Source organism: Dipodomys ordii, unplaced genomic scaffold (assembly GCF_000151885.1).
Source record: "Dipodomys ordii isolate 6190 unplaced genomic scaffold, Dord_2.0 Scaffold76, whole genome shotgun sequence".
NCBI lineage: Eukaryota > Metazoa > Chordata > Mammalia > Rodentia > Heteromyidae > Dipodomys > Dipodomys ordii.
Window position 1 is genome coordinate 7,298,522 of NW_012267292.1, and position 18,204 is coordinate 7,316,725.

Here is an 18,204-nt window from a genome sequence, read left to right on the forward strand (position 1 = left end):
ATCTTCCCTGCCCCTCCCACCAAAAGGTGTCCAGAATCTTTCCAACTTAAGGATGTGAGAAGACCCCTGTGAACAGGAAACCCCAGAGATCCAATGGGAGTCTGGATCTTTCCAAGAGCAAATGGAGCCCTAGTGAAGCTGCCCCTTTCTGTTCCACTCTTAAGAGTTCTGAGCTGTAGGAAGAACCATCCAGAGTGCTACTGTCTCTTTTTAGCACAGCTCCTTTATTCTAATGAAACACTGACATGCTTCTTATATAGAAATGTGGCAGAATAAATGCAAGCCTAAACATTCTCCAAGTCAGAATCAATTCTTTGTCTTTAATCAGAGCCAATTTTTGCTCCAGCAGATGGAGTGGCTGCCTTACCTCTGGGAAGGCTTTGCTCAGACTTAGCACAAGGAGGGCAGCTAGGGAATCTCCTGGGGGAAGGGATTTAGTTTGTCATTGTAATGGGAACCACATGAGCCTTTTGGAACTGGACTCCAGTTGAGGAAAGGCCTCAGGCCTTGGGCTTTCTAGCATCTTGGTAAAGTTTGCCTCTGCCTTCTCCAGTTGCCAGTTCTCTGATCTGGAGCATCTGTGACCTCTAGAGCCATGAATGATTTGGAAGTCCAAGATGGACAAGAGGGAAAAAAGAGTGGTAGGCAAACTGAACATAGGCTGCCGGATGGCATGGAGAGCTCTAATGAGTAGGTCACTTGGTGACCTGAACCTCCCCAGATTTGTGTAGGTTCAAGGGGATCTCTAGGACAAAGAAAGCCTTCCAGTTTTGAGTTTCCACTGCTCATATGCTCTAAGTAGATTTAAAAAGTGGTCAGTTGCCGAGAATCAGTAGCCCATGCCTATAATCCTTGCTACTCAGGAGGCTGAGATCTGAGGATCCCAGTTCAAAGCCAGCCCAGGCAGGAAAATCAGTGGGACTCTCATCTCCAATTAACCACCAGAAAACCAGAAGTGGCACTGTGGCTCAAGTGGTAGAGTGCTAGCCTTAAGCTGAAGAGCTCAGGGACAGTGCCCAGGCCCAGGTTCAAGCCCCACAACTGACCAAAGGAAAAAAAAAGTAGTCAGTTTTCAGGGAGTGATGGCTCATGCCTATAATCCTTACTATTGAGGAGGCTGAGATCTGAAGACTACAGTTCAAAGCTAGTCCTATCAGAGAAATCTTTTTTTTTTTTTGGGGGTCTGGTTGTGGGGCCTGAACTCTGGGCCTGGGCACTGTCCCTCAGCTCTTCAGATCAAGGCTAGCACTCTACCACTTGAGCCACAGTGCCACTTCCGGCTTTTTTCTTTTTGCTTATGTAGTGCTGAGGAACTGAACCCAGGGCCTCAGGCATGCAAGGCAAGCGCTCTACCACTGAGCCACCTTCCCAGCCCATATCAGAGAAATCTTATGAGCTAGGCACCAGTGACTTAGACCTATAATCCTATCTACTCAAAGAGACTAAGATTTGAGGATCACAGTTCAAAACCAACCTAGGCAGGAAACAGTGTAAGACTTTTATTCTCAATAAACTACCAAAAAAAGCCAGAAGTGTATCTGTGACTCAAATGGTAGAGTGCTACCCTTGAGTAAAAAAACAACCAAAACAACAACAACAACAAAACCCTTAGGGACAATACCCCCGTCCCTGAATTCAAGCTCCAGGAGGAGCACACACACAAAAGTCCATGAGACTCTTACCTCCAATAAACTAGCAATAAGCTGGAAATGGAGGTATGGCTCAAGTGATAGGGCACCAGTTTTGTGAAGAAAAAAAAAATCCAAGGAAGAACATGAGGCCTTGAGTTCAAGCCCAGTATCAGAACACAGACAGACACACACACACACACACCACAATGACAAGTTGATCTTACTGCCTAGTCTTAAGCTAGACAGGGAGGAAGGAAAAGGATGTTTGAGTATGTTAGGCAGGTGTGCCATATTTCAGGTACTGTGAACGGGATGAAGATGGTGAGACCTGCCTACAGGAAGCTTGTTGTTTGCTAGGCCTAAAAGGCCAGCAAATGAGTCAGATAGCTAAAAACTATAGAAAGAAAACACCAATCAGGAAGTCAAACTGGAATTCTGCCATTCTGTCCTTTTCCCCTTGGAGAAGTAGGCCTAGCTACCTACATTTATTTGTTTGTTTGTTTGTTTATTCTCCTATCAGACAGAGAACAAGTAGGTAACTCCTACTCTCCTTTGAGCCCGGACAATTAAGGGATCTTGGGGCCCAGAAGAAAGAAGGGGCTGGGTCAGGAGCTGGGCGGGGCCATAGGCAGCCCCTGACGCCAATCTTGCTCTCTCTGTCCTGCCAGGCGAGAGCTGTGCTGGTGACAAGAGCCCGCCTGGGCAGGCTTCTTCTAAGCGCGCGCGCACGGCCTACACGAGCGCGCAGCTAGTGGAGCTGGAGAAGGAGTTCCACTTCAATCGCTACCTGTGCCGGCCGCGCCGGGTGGAGATGGCCAACCTACTGAACCTCACCGAACGCCAGATCAAGATCTGGTTCCAGAACCGGCGCATGAAATACAAGAAGGATCAGAAGGGCAAGGGCATGCTAACGTCATCGGGGGGCCAGTCCCCAAGTCGCAGCCCCGTGCCGCCTGGCGCCGCCGGAGGCTACCTGAACTCTATGCATTCGCTGGTCAACAGCGTCCCTTACGAGCCCCAGTCGCCTCCGCCCTTCTCCAAGCCCCCACAAGGCGCCTACGGGCTCCCTCCTGCCTCCTACCCAGCGCCCCTGCCCAGCTGCGCGCCCCCACCGCCCCCACAGAAGCGCTACGCGGGGGCGGGCGCAGGGGGCAATCCTGACTATGACCCGCACGCTCACGGCCTGCAGGGCAATGGCAGCTATGGGACTCCGCACTTACAGGGAAGCCCCGTCTTCGTGGGGGGCAGCTATGTGGAGCCCGTGAGCAACTCCGGGCCTGCACTCTTTGGCCTAACTCACATCCCCCACGCCACTTCGGCCGCCATGGACTATGGGGGCACTGGGCCGCTGGGCAGCGGCCACCACCACGGGCCAGGGCCCGGGGAGCCACACCCTACCTACACGGACCTTACCGCCCACCATCCTTCTCAGGGAAGAATTCAGGAAGCGCCCAAGCTCACCCACCTGTGATGGTGGGCTGAGGCTGCGTGCCGCGAGAGTCCCCCACCCCACCTTTCTCCTTTGGTTTTTGTTTTGTTTTAGGTTCTTCCCCCCCTCCCCTTTTTCTCTTGCCTCTGGTCCCCTTTCCTGTTTTGTTCGCTTTCTAATGTGTTTTTATAGTTTATGTGACGTAGCAATCTTGGTTGCTGTAATGGCTGTCAGTAACAGTAGCGATATTTATCTCATCCCGCCCCTTGTTGGGCCTCTGGCCCGGAATCCTTTGAGTTCTCCACTTCTTTGATCAGAAACAGGGTATATGAACAAATTTTCTAGTCGAGTTTCCAATGTGAATTTGTTCGTACGTTATGGCTCCCGAGGGGAAGCGATTACTTTTTTTTTTTAATTTTTAGTTTTTGAAATTGCACTTCTTGTAACGAGCGAGAAAAAAAATCAAAGGCGCTTTGAAACAGGGGTTCCCTGTGCTAGGATGACTAAGTGTACGTCTCTCCGTGTGTGTATGCTGGTGAACAGTCAGATTTATTTATATTTTTTTTGCAAGCATTGAATAGTCTAAGTTTTAAATATTATTTATCCCCATCCGTTCGTATTTATATTAAAGAAATTCTGTACCCTGCTTGTTCAGAAGGTTTCTTGGGCCTTTTGTTCAATGGTGTATTGGCGTACATATAAACATTTATTTGAAAGGGAAGTATAATTCCTTTATGAAAACGGTAATGATGCAATAAAACCAGAGAGGATCCAGCATTTGAAAACAGTGGTTTAGGTTTGTCACATCCGGCAAAAATGAAAAAGCAATCTGTAAATGCTAGATTTGTTTTGAGAGTTTTACATTCCTTGCTGCTCACATTCTAAAAAAAAAAAAACAAACAAAAAAATAAAATTTTTATTCTGATTAATATCCGTGTTGAGAAGGGCTTTTTTCCCCCCCTGAAGATTACTGTTGGAGTGAAATACAGCAGGGAGACTAGCTGGCAGAGTAGGCCGCGGCAGGCAATCGACTCTGACGAGAGGCCTGGCCAGGCGGCTCGCCTGAAAGTCAGATGAATCCGGAAGAAGGTCTGGGCTGCTGGCGGCGGCCGCGGCGGTTCTGGACGTGAGGTGCGGCGGGCCCGCTGGGCTGCCTGGTTCCCAGCTGCTGCCGAGGGTAGCGAGGGCGCGGTGGCTGCGGATTGCAGGGATCTTCAGAAACAAAGGCAGCCGGGCCCTCGGCGCGGCGGGGGGCGCACAGGTGCTGGGCGACCCGGAGAAGGGAGAATGCTGGGCGTTCTCCCTCCTCTGGTCAAAAGGGACTAGCCCACGCCTTAATTTCGAGAATCGCCAGCCGCTTAGAGGATGCTGAGCATTCACCAGAAAGGATCGGACTCGGGGTCTCCAACACGGATGCTTACCGGTCCATGATCAAGTCAGAAGGAAAGATTTTTTTCCCCCTAAAATCGTCACGTAGAGCGAAGCACTTCCGGAGGGACCGAATCTTCTTCCAGATTCCAGCAATAGGAGCTCGGTAGAGTCTCCCTGAGCCCTTCCTTAGGCTGCAAGGAATCCTTTCCTTGAATCCTAGCTTCAGTTTCTTTCCGGAATTTAGATTTGCCATTCCCTGGATTTATTTCCTCTCCGTTTTCCCTCCCAGCTTTCTTTTTATGGCCCCAGGGGAAGGGGGGGGGGAGACAGGGAGAGAGGGAGAGAGGAAGGGATAGAGAAAGAGAGAGAAAGAGAGAGGGAGGAGGTATCTTTCTACTAAAATGCAATTATATAAATAGTCTTTCATTTGATGCTACAGGAGCTAAAGACTACATTTCCACTTCTGAATGCACTGACTGGCTGACAGGCAAAGTCAGGCCCAGTAAAAGGGAAATAGTTCCACCTTCAGGTTACAGAATTACCGAGAAAAGGAACCAAATTCAGAAAAAAACGCAAACCTCAGGGTTACAGCCTGTCATCACCACCTCCCCTTCAGAGTTGGAAGTGAGGAGGAACCAGCTGTATCTGGGGGATCTGGAGCAACTGATGTGAGAAATAAACCTCCATGCTCCCTGGATTGTATAAATCTGAAGAAGTGAAAAATGTCGCCATTTTGTTTGCAATCCAAAATATCCATCATCATGGCCTCTATCTGCACAATCTACTCCCTCCCCAGCTCCTTCAGAGAACCCTTAGAAAGCAGGCACAGAAGCCATTTTTAATACCTGTTGGGTCCCAAAGTGCTGCTTTTGGGGAACCTCTTCATGTTTTAAGAAAAAGAAAAAAAGACTCAGAGGATGCAAGGCTGGACAGCTGTAGAAGGCTGAGTATTTTACACTTAGAAGGGCTTTCCCCACCCTCATCCTCTGGCTCTAACATATATTCCCCTCCCCCCAAAGATTTTTCACCTGCGGGGGAAGTGGATTTTTCCTCCTCCCTTCCCAAACCCCATGCCAAACTATGGCTCATACCACAAATGCAGAGGGCTGGGAAACCAGCGTTTGAGAGGACTGGACTCCCACTTTTTAGTGGTTCATTCTGAGCAGATTCTCAAGTCTTCTGTTTAACAATTCACTTTACAGACATGTGTAAAATTACCTGGGGGGGGGGGAAAGGAACAGAGGGAAGGTGGGAGGGATAAATGAATCTCTACCCAAGGATGAAAATCTTTCAGGAATACCACTATTTGAACTCATTTCTAAAAATCTACTCCTTCGCTTCTACCTTCCCTCAGGGCAGAGATTGTAAAATGAGATTCTAATATGATTTCCCATAGCTTGCCAGTCAAGGCATTCATTTTAGCTTTCAAAGAAAAAAATATTGATCTCACCCCCAGCTTTCTAGATATTATAAATAAATCCTTATTAAAATATCTCCTGAGTTAAAGTAATAGATTTAGGGAAGATTTCAGTGTTGAGTAGTCTTAGAAAAGGGTTTTCTTCCAGATGGTATTTGAATTAAAGTGACTGAGGGAGGCAGAAAGCTCTCACCCACGCAGCCTCTGACAAAGACCAGTGATGTGGAGGCAGCCCTGCTCTCTAATCCCCCCCTTCTCCCTGCAATATTTTCTAGTAAAAGCAAATATCCAAATGTACCATCCCAGCATTCATAAAGTATCTTTCCTAAAAGAAGCATTTTCCACTACCCCCCCCAGTCTTTAAAAAAAAAAAGACTAGTTTTCCTTATTTACTTGCGTTTCTTGCTCTCCTCTTTGCCCGGCCACATTTGATCTTGGAAAAAGCTTGAAGCTGAAATGTGTTCTTAAGGGCCAGAAGCTGTCAAGGCTTTTGGTGAGCAAGATTGATCGCACCCAGACTTCCTTCAGAGCTTTGTTTGGAATAAAAGCAAGAAAACTGAAAAACCTTACATTTTCCAAAATAGCATCTCTATCTGTAAGGCAGTGCTCAGGCTGGTCAAGGTTGGAGGCCACTTTATATCTCATTTCTAACCTAAACTCCCTTTGATGCCGGCCTTAGAGATAGAGTTATGCCCTTGTTCCTTGATCAGTCTTTCTTGTTTCCTACGTAGATTTTTCTCCCTGCCAAGCCAACCTCTCTCTCCTTGGCCATCAGAATGATTTATTTTCCTGCCACTGATGCCTGCCGGCCTGGGGGAGTCTGATCACTTGGTCCATTTCAAAGGAAGCCAAAATGAATCACCATCTTCAGAGGTTTGGGAGAAAAAGAGGCCCCTTCCAGAGGTCTCCCTCTCTCTCACTCAGACTCTCTCTCTCTCTCAGTCTTTGTAGCTTGGTGTTTTTTGTTTTGTTTGCTTTTTAAGTTATTGTTTGATAACTAAAAATATTATCCTGTGAGCCCTCCAATACTGAGCACTGGACAAGACATACTATTTCAAGCATTAGAGAGAGAGAGGGAAAGAAAAAGAGGAGGAGGAGGAAGAGGAGAAGGAGAAGAGGAAGAAGAAGAAGAAGAAGAAGAAGAAGAAGAAGAAGAAGAAGAAGAAGAAGAAGAAGAAGAAGAAGAAACAGTAGTGGAAGAGGAGGAAGAAGAGGAGGAGGAGGAGGAGGAGGAGAAGCAGCTTTATAATTGTTTTTTGGGGTTGCAATTCTCCCCTCCCCAGTGCCTTTTCCCACGACAGAATTCGGGTGCAAACCTGTCTGGTGCCCAAGGAGCAGGAAGATGTGGGAGAAAATTCAGTCAGCCAATATTTGCTGCATCTGAACCAACCAGCCCCCAGCCAGAGCAACGGGAGAATAAGAGGAAAAGAGAGACAGGGAAGAGAAAGGAACAAGCATCTAGTCCTTCCCTGCTGATCACTTCCAACAGACTTCCTGGAAATCGGAAATACTCACCGCACCCGGGCCCTAAGGGTATAAAACCCAAAATGCCAGGAGCCGCACGCGCCTGCTCTGGGCGGCATTTCTTTGGCTGGCCGCCTCTTGGCTACAGGGATTTGGACACATGAACCTGGGGTTGCTGTCTCTCTTGGCACATGCATCTATCTTTCTCCAGTCACTCCCGAGAAGTTGATGGCGCAGAAAGGTCGGGAAGCTTCGAGAGCCGCCTCCCATTTTCCGCTTCCCGCCGGAGCCAGACGCAAAGCTGTGGTGGAAAAGCCGGCTAACAATAGGCCAGGGGCGGATTCCAGAAAGGACCTAGAGAAGGGGGCGAGGGTCTCCTGCGGGGATGGAGAGGTGGACAGCATAGAGAGAGGGAGTTGGAGAGACGAGGAAAAAGAGAGAAGGAAATAGGAAAGAAGAGATGAGAGTGGAAATAAGGGGAGAGAAAAGGGGGGAGAGGAAAGAAGAAGGGGGAGAGAGGAGAGCAGAGGAGAGGAGAGCAAAGCAGAGGAGGGGGGAAAGATTAGTTCTGAGATCCAGGAGAAATGGTTTGAGGAAGAGTAGTGATAGAGCAAACAGAAATAAAAGGGGAGCCCCCATTTTCCACTCTCTCTCTCTCTCAATCTCTCTCTCTCTCTCTCTCTCTCTCTCCTCCCTCCCTCCCTCCTCCTTCCTCACGCCTTAGCAGAACTTATGTGGTTGAGATGCCGGGCCCTCGGGTGTCAAAACTTTGAAGATTAATGGATTACTTTGTTAATGACTGCAGGCGTCAGACTGAGGTGCTTAAATGATTTGTGAGGTGCGAGTCCCAAACAATGCGCCGGAGTGTGGAGTGTGCGGGGGAGCAGAGGGCAGCCGCCGGCGGGACCGGCAGCGGGACTCACACTCGCACACACTCACACCAGATCCTTGCTGATCAGGAGGCTGGCAGGCACCCTCGCCCCCCACGCACTCCCGGGCATTTCCACCCACACCCACATATATGTATTTTTGTCCTGAAAAAAAAGTGTAAATAAAGCCTCGCTGGCCCCCAATGAGGCGTTCCTTCCCGACTTTTTTGGATCAATCAAACAGACAGTGGCTTCTTTTGATTAAAGCCCAAATTGTCATTGGGCAGAAGCAATCATGTGACAGCCAATTCGGTCCAATTTCAACCTTGTCTCCATGAATTCAATAGTTTAATAGTAGCGCGGTCCCCATACGGCTGTAATCAGTGAATTAGAAAAAAAACACCCCAGCAGCGATCTTCTATGATAGATTTTTTTTTCCTTTGCGCTTGCCTTTTTCCTGGGCCTTGCCCCCCCAAAGCCCCTCCAAAAGAGGGAACTTTTCCTCTGAGGGGGCTCCAAGGAGAAGGCCATGAATTACGAATTTGAGCGAGAGATTGGTTTTATCAATAGCCAGCCATCGCTCGCTGAGTGCCTGACATCTTTTCCCCCTGTCGCTGATACATTTCAAAGTTCATCAATCAAGACCTCGACGCTTTCACACTCGACACTGATTCCTCCTCCTTTTGAGCAGACCATTCCCAGCCTGAACCCGGGCAGTCACCCTCGCCACAGCGCTGGCGGCCGCCCCAAGCCGAGCCCCGCGGGCAGTCGCGGCAGCCCGGTGCCCGCCGGCGCCCTGCAGCCGCCCGAGTATCCCTGGATGAAGGAGAAGAAGGCGGCCAAGAAAACCGCTCTGCCGCCCGCCGCCGCCGCCGCCGCCGCCGCCACTGGCCCTGCCTGCCTCAGCCACAAAGGTCAGTCCAAAGACTTGGCCCCAGGTGCCCGGGACCCTCTTTCCCCCTCCGGGCTGCCCCGAGAGCGGCTACGGGGGGGAGGGGAGCGTGGGCGGCGAGGGAAGGGGGAGAGGGAGAGAGAGATGCCTGGTTGCCTTTCCCCTGCCCCCCGTGAGCTCAGGGGTGCGTTTAAGGGAGGAGAGGGGAAGGGACCCTGCGCCCCACGACGACGCACATATTTTTAGGACGAAGGGGGAAACTTTCCCAACTTGGATAATGTGGGATGATTTATTTGAGTTGGAACTGACCTCCTCTTGTCTAGTTGTCCTAGAGTTTGGCTTTTTGACAGTAATGAAGAGTGATAGATCGCTCTTGCTCAGCTAAGCAGCTGATGCATTAATTATAAATTGTGTTGTGGCTAATATAAAGTTTGCTCCCGGATGAAGAGGTTGGGGGTGGGGGGTGGGAGCTACAGGCAGGAATTTGAGAGAGGTGGAGGAGATGGGGGGTCTCCCCGAGCTGGGCTCCCAGGAAAGGCAGTACAATAGCTCTCTTCTGCATCCAGGGCGGCCATTTTGTTGCCGTTGATCTTTTCTGCTATATTTATTCTCCAGTGGAATAACCCCGCTCGGACCCCTCCACCTCCAACTGTGCGTGTGTCTCTTGTTGGTTTCCCTTTCCGCAGAATCCCTGGAAATAGCCGATGGCAGCGGCGGGGGATCGCGGCGCCTGAGAACTGCTTACACCAACACGCAGCTTTTAGAGCTGGAGAAAGAATTTCATTTCAACAAGTACCTTTGCAGACCCCGAAGGGTGGAAATTGCAGCGCTGCTGGACCTGACTGAGAGACAAGTGAAAGTGTGGTTTCAGAACCGGAGGATGAAGCACAAGAGGCAGACCCAGTGCAAGGAGAACCAAAACAGCGAAGGGAAATTCAAAAGCCTCGAGGACTCAGAGAAAGTGGAGGAGGATGAGGAAGAGAAGTCGCTCTTTGAGCAAGCCCTCAGCGTCTCTGGGGCCCTTCTGGAGAGGGAAGGCTACACTTTTCAGCAAAATGCCCTCTCTCAGCAGCAGGCTCCCAATGGACACAATGGAGACTCCCAAAGTTTCCCAGTTTCGCCTTTAACCAGCAATGAGAAAAATCTGAAACATTTTCAGCACCAGTCACCCACTGTTCCTAACTGCTTGTCAACAATGGGCCAGAACTGTGGAGCTGGCCTAAACAATGACAGTCCCGAGGCCCTCGAAGTGCCCTCTTTGCAGGACTTTAACGTTTTCTCCACAGATTCCTGCTTGCAGCTTTCAGATGCAGTCTCCCCCAGTTTACCAGGCTCCCTGGACAGTCCCGTAGATATTTCAACTGACAGCTTTGACTTTTTTACAGACACACTCACCACAATCGACTTGCAGCATCTGAATTACTAAAAATCATTAAAGCAAATCAAAGCATCACAAAACAAAATCCTCCTTGATCAGGTGCTTTTGCCTTCTCTTTTTATTTTTTGTTTTAATTCCTGGAGTTGATTTTTTTTAAAAATTTTCTTCTTGACCTACCCTTTTCTCTCCTTTAAATGATGAGGATTTTCTGTAATTTCTCCTGACCCAGTTTCTGAGCCATTTCTAACCGATCCTGTTGGAGTTTCAGATGTTTAAAACCCAATCCAATCCAACAGCCCTCTGTGATTTTCCTGAAAGCAATACATAAGGCCTGCAAGAAAGTGATCAAAAATTGTATGGTCACTTTCTTTTTATTTTTGTATTACATTAGGATGCATTGTCATGCGTATTTTTGGTAGAATAAATTCTCCTTTGCTATAAGTAGCTTTCTAATTTTTTTCTCCCTCTCTTTCTCAAGACTCATAATGGTTTCTCTTTCTTCTTCCGTTAGTCTAAAGTGGTAAATAAAATTCTGGTCACAATTTACCTTCTTTTCAATTTTAATATATTTATTAAGGTGGCACGCTCAAAGTCTTCAACAGATAGCAACAAAGAATGAAGCCAGAAAATGGCTAGGGCTTCTGACAAGTGTTTCAAAAAAAATTTTTTTTGGTTTCCAGTATAGGCTTAAATTAGTAATAAAAACAGAATTGGGCAGCCTATGGTGTGCTAAAGCTCAAGCTTTACAAAGTAGAAACATAAAGTGCCTACAGAAATGCCCAGCTCTAGGAATGAATAATGTGGAGTTTCTTTAACTAGCTGCTAGTCTCCATGTTTTTAACTAAGTTATCAACAATTCCTTTATTTATACACATTTGTTTCAAACATCTACATTTTAACCCCTCCCTCACAAGTTTTCCTCCCATCCGGGCATATTTCAGTGTGGTCGATTAATCTCCCAGCTGATAGGTTCAGGCAAAACAGACCTAAAAGATAGAAAAATAAATAAAACAGAACAATGATTACTAGCCTGGAACTCCAAAGCAGAAGAGGTTCTTTCCAATCTTCTGGTTCAGAATCATTCTCCCCCCTACCCCCTGGGGTCAAAAGAATCAATATTTCATTCTTAAATCTGTTTACACCATAAATAATGGATCATTGAAGCTCTAAAGTCAGATTAGCAAGTTATATTTAAAATGGAGAATTTCTTTCCCCTAAATTATAAACTAGCACACTTTTTTAAGGGAGGAGGGGGGAAAGCACTTTAAGTGAAATATCAATAAAATATGATCTAGGTAAGGTGTGTTACTGAACCGTTAGGATTCCCCCCCCCCTTTCTTCTGTCTCCCCATATTTATTTCTCCCTTTCTGAGCTCTGTTCTGACGGATATTTACTTACCGTGAGAAAAAGCAACATGTGTGTGGGGCGGGTTGATTTAAGAACCCAGCTCTTAACAGCAAAGCCTAGGAAATGACAATCTTTTTTAGTACCTCCTTTCACCCCTTTGCCCACTAAATCCCCGAGGAGCAGGAGGCATTTGGGGACTGAGGCGGGTTTCCCGCCCAGGCTCAGCGCCGAGCAGGGCATCCTGGCTGCGGCCAGGGCTGCGCCACTCCTGGATACGATTCGTCCTAAGCTCATAAATCAACTGCTTTCTATGAATGAGAATGTCATCAAAGAGATCAATTGCAGGAACACATGCACAAATAAAAATCCTCTTACGTATTTGCTGGGGATCCCCGTCCGAAGGCATTAAGTTAGAAGGCATTTAGTCATAATTCATTTTTATTGCTCTTTAAAAACAACAGCTTGGCTGAGCAGCGAATGCTATGAGCGGCTCAGGGCCTCGGCGGCATTTTGTCTCCTCCTCATCCTTTCCCTTTCTGGTAGAAGAGCCCAGAACGAGGCCGATCGAGCTGCTTGCAAACGATCATTTAAATGTTGACCAAGCTTGCTTTTCATCCACTCTCCTGGGACGTTTAAAGAGACTTTAGTTCAGGATCGCTGGCCTACCTGCTCAAAGGACCAAGGGTCTCTAACACCAAGAAATAGCCCCCACTATTCCTCCGAGTGGGGGCTGGGGAGGAACGCGAGCTACGGAAGCCTATGGGCTCCAGGCCAGGGGAGGCTGTCTTTGTGAGCTGTGCGGGCAGAGCAGCACTCCGGGCTGCCGGCCGAGCCCAGGCCGGCCGTGTGGTGAGCGTCCGGCCTGTGGAGAGCGGGGTCAGCGCGCAGAGGAGGGGTGGTCGCTGACTTGTGTCTGTAGGCCTGTAAGTTTGAGATAACAAGAAAACACCTCACTGGCTTCCAGGAGAGGGGATGGGGGTGGGGTGGTGTGGGGAAAGAAGAGCCCATAGGCCCCCAACTAGCAAAGAAGCCAGAACCTCTGGGGTGGGGAGGAGGCAGCCTTGTGGTAGGTGTTTGGAAGCCAGGAGGACAGTACAAACCGTGGCCAAGACCCACAAAGAGACAAGAATGCGGCAAGGGGAGGTAGGGTATCAACAAGCATTGGCTGGGAGGGAGAACAGATCACTGGGACAGCAAATCCACTACATTGGCAGAAACCCGCCCCTCCCCACCAATCGTGCACCCTACATCCCAGGGCTCATTTGACCCATAGTAGGAGGAAAACGCCTGAGACACAGGGGCCATTGCCTTCTCCAGAATGAGAATTCCTCATGAGCTGAAACTGAGGCAGGAGGAACTTTATTCTCTGGGCTTCCCCTTAACCATGCTTGGGTGTGGGTCAAAGGTCACAGAGAAATACCATTGCAAAAGGAAATATGTGTGTGGGTCCAGTGGTACTGAGGCAGCCTAGTCTCAAAAGGCTGCATAGGATTTCCCTTATGCAGTGGGGGGGATGGGGGGAGGCACAATTCTGTATGTAGAAAACAGAATGCAGAAGACATGGGGCGACTAACTCGGAAATGTTAGTCTGGAGCAAAATTTCCTCTTTCTAATAGGTAGGAGAGGTGGAAAAAGTAGGGACCCCCCCAACCCACATATAATCCTTATTATTAATTTCATTTGTTGCAAACGTGGTCAGAATAAAATTTATGCATCATTGGCTTCAAAGCTGCTTCGTCTGTGATCTCGCCTATTTGACTAGGTCATTTCTTTGCTTGGCCTTTTTCTCTCTGCAAGCCCAGGGTTGACAAGAAACCTAATAGTAAACAACAATTAACAACCCCATCAACATCAGTGCAGGATGGGGGTGGGGGATGGAGAACAGGCCCCTGGCCTGAGATGACGCTTAGATTTGTACATATCTCTCTTGGGGAAAGTCTTGAAGGTTCACACAAGCAACTACACAGTCCGTTGGAAAGGGGAGGAGATGTTGTTAGGGAAGAGGAAAGTGTCCCGTCTATCCACCCTCAGCCATCTGTCCCCAGCTTCTCCCACCTGCCAGCCCCCTCCTCCTCCCTCCAGATGTGAAGATTGGGGGTGTGGTGGAAAAAGAAGGCTCTCCAACTAGAAATGTGTTCCTCCAGGGAAATAAGAACATCATGACTGGGGTGGGAGTGTGTGTGGTGGTGGGGGTGGGGGGGAGCTCTGCATACTTTGCAGAAGCTATTGGTCTGGCCCTCTGAGGCCTGCGTCCGAGCGAGCGCGCAGGCTCCAGGGTCTAGTAGGGCCGGCAGATGGCCTGCAGCGCACCCCGGGGCGGGTACGCTGACCACGTCACCTGGCGTCATCCCCCTCTCCCCCCCCCCCCGCCTCCTATCCCCTCAAACTCCCACGGCCGCGTTGCCTAGGATCTGTAAGGGCTCCGGGAGCAAAGCTGAGCAAGGAAAGAGAAAGGGGCGGAGAGCGAGGAAAGAGCGCGCGACAAGTCGGGCCGTGCCAGGCTTTTTTCAGCCAGCTTGGTTTCAAGAGCTCACCCGCCCCCGGGGGTCGAATTACATAAGCTCTGTATTGCTATGCTAATACCCTGAGGAAGTTTCCAGGCGAAGACCTTAGGTGGAGGAGGGAAGTTTCTTTTCTGATCGCCGTCCCCTCCACACCCACCTGGGTCCTCCCAGCTAGTCCTCTGCCCACGACCCGGTCCATTCTGAGCTTGGCAAAGCCAGTGGCCCAGCGTCGCCCTGCTCCACCGTTCTCTGAGCTCCTCACAGTCCCCGTGGCTTCGCGGCGGGAGCTGTCCGGTGGAAGCGCCCGGGAAAGCCTAGCGCACAGTGTCCGCCAGACTCCCGGCTTTCCGGTTCCGCGCGCACCCGCTCCACCGGGATCCATGAAGCCACCCCGAGATCTCGGGGTCACTGATTCCCGCCCCAGGAGAGCCGGAAACCCTCATCCCTTCTCACCTCTTGCCAGTTCATCTTTCTGATCGCGGTGGGGAGGGGGCGGGGGATGCCTCCTAGCCCCCACCCCCCGGAGGTGGGGGGGGCGAGCGGAGTCGGGCGCGCGCCGAAGGCAGCCTCAGCGCCCCTGGGTTCCAGCGCTCTGAATCTGCCTTTGCAGCCGCCGCAGCTGCAGCTGCCGCCGCCTGGGCTGCCTGGGGGGGCGACGGCACGTCACCCAGACTGAGGAGCGCCGGGGATTTAAATGCCACTGAAACAGTGATCCATCACCGCCGGAGCCCACAAACTTTCGCAGCAAGCTCCACCATTGGCTGACAAAGTCACGTGCCCCTCCCCTCGCGCCCTCCGCCTTCCCGCCCCCCCTCTTGCGCACTGTACATTCATATCATTTTTCTTTTTCGGCCCCATGGAGGAAGTGAGAAAGTTGGCACGGTCACCCAGGGCTTCGCAGGACCCGGTCACTCTGTGACAGATGGACAATGAGAGAATGAGCTCCTTTCTGGAATACCCCATCCTTGGCAGTGGCGATTCCGGGACCTGTTCGGCGCGAGCCTACCCCTCTGATCATGGGATTACAACTTTCCAATCCTGCGCGGTCAGTGCCAACAGCTGCGGCGGCGACGACCGCTTCCTAGTGGGCAGGGGGGTGCAGATCAGCTCGCCCCACCACCACCACCACCACCACCACCATCACCATCACCACCCTCAGCCGACCACTTACCAGACTTCTGGGAACCTGGGGGTGTCCTACTCGCACTCGAGTTGTGGTCCAAGCTACGGCGCGCAAAACTTCGGTGCGCCTTACAGCCCCTACGGGTTAAATCAGGAAGCAGACATAAACGGTGGGTACCCCTCGTGCGCTCCCGCTGTTTACTCTGGAAATCTCTCATCTCCCATGGTCCAGCATCACCACCACCACCAGGGTTATGCTGGGGGCGCAGTGGGCTCGCCTCAATATATCCACCACTCATATGGACAAGAGCACCAGAGCCTGGCCCTGGCTACGTATAATAACTCCCTGTCCCCTCTCCACGCCAGCCACCAAGAAGCCTGTCGCTCCCCTGCGTCGGAAACGTCTTCTTCAGCTCAGACCTTTGACTGGATGAAAGTCAAAAGAAACCCTCCCAAAACAGGTCAGTCCTGCCGGCCAGAAAAAGCTCCATGACTGATTTTTGGAAGGAGCTGGTTCGTCTAGTTTTCATGGGAAACTAATAATGATTTTTTTTTTAAAGTAAGGTTCTTGTTTCTGGCTAGTGTTGTAGGTTGTGAGGAGACTGGCCAAGTGTGTTGGGGCAAAGGAATCTTTGGAGCTGGTGGGTTTAAATGTTCAGGAAGTAGGTGTGTAACGTGTTGGGGGTGTCGGTGGTGATAGTGTTTCGTTAATATGTCCATTAATCACAGATCTGACCATGCTAATGGTTGACTTCGGGTTAGCACTTCACACCTCATCACTCACCCTCCCCAGCCGGGTTTGCATTGAGAAGTTTCTTGATCCACCTGGAATATTGCCCTGAAGTGTGCAGGGGCCTATCGGTTTATGAATTTTGACCTTTTCTTTTCCTCATTTTCTTTCCCCCGCCCAGGGAAAGTTGGAGAGTACGGCTACGTCGGCCAGCCCAACGCAGTGCGCACCAACTTCACCACCAAGCAGCTTACAGAGCTGGAGAAAGAGTTCCACTTCAACAAGTACTTGACCCGGGCCCGCAGGGTGGAGATTGCTGCGTCCCTGCAGCTCAATGAGACCCAGGTGAAGATCTGGTTCCAGAACCGCCGAATGAAGCAGAAGAAACGTGAGAAGGAAGGGCTGTTGCCCATCTCTCCGGCCACTCCACCTGGAAGCGATGAAAAGGCTGAGGAATCGTCGGAGAAGTCCAGCTCCTCACCCTGCGTTCCTTCGCCCGGGTCTTCTACCTCAGACACTCTGCCTACCTCCCACTGAGGCCGCCTGAACCCCAGACTCCGCCGCCGCCTTGGGCTGGGATTTCTTACCCAAAGCACATTCTTAGCTTATCTTCCTTTCCATTTTCAGTCTCTCCTTTTTTCTTTCTGATCCTATCTGTGGAGGCTCCTGGCCAGGATACTGTGTTTCCAGAGAATTCTAGATACTTGGTTGGAGATTAACTCCTTAATCCACACTGGGTATCTGCAGCAACTTCTGAGGGGCTCTGACATCCATCCTTGCTTTTAGCAGATTTCTCAGCCAATGGTCTTTTCCTTTCAGCTGTCCTTTGGAAAGTAGTTTCTTTTTGCTAGCAAAAAACTATGCTCAGAAGGGAGGCATTTTATCTTTTATTTAAGTGTATACTTACATTTCTCCTATACCTTGCCCTTAAAAGTAGGATAGAGAGAAAGTTGAAGAGTTCATGAAGAGGAGATGCAATATGACTGTGCTCACACAATTAATTCATCTCTTAATTTAATTCAATTTCATGTGAGTTTGCTGATTGTAAATACTTTGTCCTGAGAGATTTATCTTTATACAGAGTTTCTAGAAATGCTTAGATTAGGTGACCAAACCAGACAGGGTGGACAAACTCTCAATTTTACATGTGGTTAGAGATGAAAGAATACTCTCATTTCAACCCAATCCAATGCCTCTGAAGGTGCCTCAAATTGTTCTTTCATTGAATTAAGAAGGCCTGAAAAGCACATGGTTCAGAATCCTGGCATCATGTCCTCTCCCCCCAAACCTACCCATTTCTTCTTGCTTCTCTGTACACCTCCATTTAAAATTTGTGTTGGGTTGTTAGGAACCTAATGGTATTCAAATCAACATTTTCTTTCCACCATTATTTTAGCTGGATATGATGTATTTGCAGTTCAATTGTTAATGTGATGGATGGCACAATGAATGTATATTTTGTGTGATTCGTGAATAGTCTTTTGCATGTCGCACAATGTTTTGATGTCCCTGAAGTACCACACTGAGTTCTATCAGTTATCCTTTGTGAACCTATGATATTCCTTCATTTCCTGTACAATCATGAACAGCTCTGAGATCCTGGAGTGATAAGATCCAGAGCAGAGTTTACGGGTCTTAAGATGTCTGTAATAAAATATTCCAGTTTCAGGTATGCTTAAGTTTCTGTGTATTTCACTAGACTACAATTTGTTGCTTCCAACAAACTTGCCTACGAAGCAGAGGAAGGGTGGTGTGTATTTTCAAAAAAGTGGGCCTTTTCTTGAATAAAAATGATGTTTCATTACCATGTAGCTAGAGTTTCCCCTATGATTGTTATTTCGCCTAATCAAATGTCTAGTTACTCTGTTGATTCTCTTTTAAAATAACTGCTTCTTTATTATAATCTAACTTAAAAATGGAAAAAAATTGTGAAGAAATTTATGAAGCAGATCTATTTTTGAAACAAACACAGATACTTCCTGGGTCAAGTGCTAACCTTTTCACCTCTAGCTGAATGATGACATATATATAAACAGAGTCCCCTTCAAA

At 49.1% G+C, this 18,204-nt stretch overlaps 3 protein-coding genes and 1 long non-coding RNA gene across 6 annotated transcripts in view; 3 read left to right on the forward strand and 1 right to left on the reverse strand.

The window, feature by feature from the left end:
- Hoxa3 (homeobox A3) overlaps positions 1-3,989 on the forward strand; it is a 33,284-nt gene extending 29,295 nt beyond the window's left edge. For both annotated transcript variants that reach the window (XM_013024496.1, XM_013024497.1), the window contains one exon: positions 2,300-3,989. In XM_013024496.1, the coding sequence (XP_012879950.1) occupies positions 2,300-3,102 (803 nt within the window). In that variant the 3' untranslated portion in view covers positions 3,103-3,989. The remainder of the gene's footprint in view (positions 1-2,299) is intronic.
- Positions 3,990-8,434: 4,445 nt separating this feature from the next.
- Positions 8,435-10,895, forward strand: Hoxa2 (homeobox A2). The gene is made up of 2 exons (XM_013024415.1): positions 8,435-9,095; positions 9,760-10,895. The coding sequence occupies exons 1-2, from the start codon at positions 8,711-8,713 to the stop codon at positions 10,497-10,499; spliced, it is 1,125 nt and encodes a 374-aa protein (XP_012879869.1). The 5' UTR covers positions 8,435-8,710; the 3' UTR covers positions 10,500-10,895.
- A 142-nt stretch (positions 10,896-11,037) lies between these two features.
- On the reverse strand, positions 11,038-14,996 carry LOC105991734. The gene is made up of 3 exons (XR_001175367.1): positions 14,757-14,996; positions 11,851-11,915; positions 11,038-11,437 (listed from the first exon to the last, which is right to left on the reverse strand). It is a non-coding gene; the product is annotated as an uncharacterized LOC105991734 (long non-coding RNA).
- A 144-nt stretch (positions 14,997-15,140) lies between these two features.
- On the forward strand, positions 15,141-16,904 carry Hoxa1 (homeobox A1). Of its 2 annotated transcripts, none has more exons than XM_013024424.1 (2): positions 15,141-15,886; positions 16,337-16,904. In XM_013024424.1, the coding sequence occupies exons 1-2, from the start codon at positions 15,226-15,228 to the stop codon at positions 16,690-16,692; spliced, it is 1,017 nt and encodes a 338-aa protein (XP_012879878.1). In that variant the 5' UTR covers positions 15,141-15,225; the 3' UTR covers positions 16,693-16,904. The 2 variants fall into 2 exon arrangements, with proteins under 2 accessions (XP_012879878.1, XP_012879879.1); XM_013024425.1 differs by lacking the exon at positions 16,337-16,904 and having other exon boundaries at positions 15,226-15,588; positions 15,792-15,851.
- Positions 16,905-18,204: the final 1,300 nt, after the last annotated feature.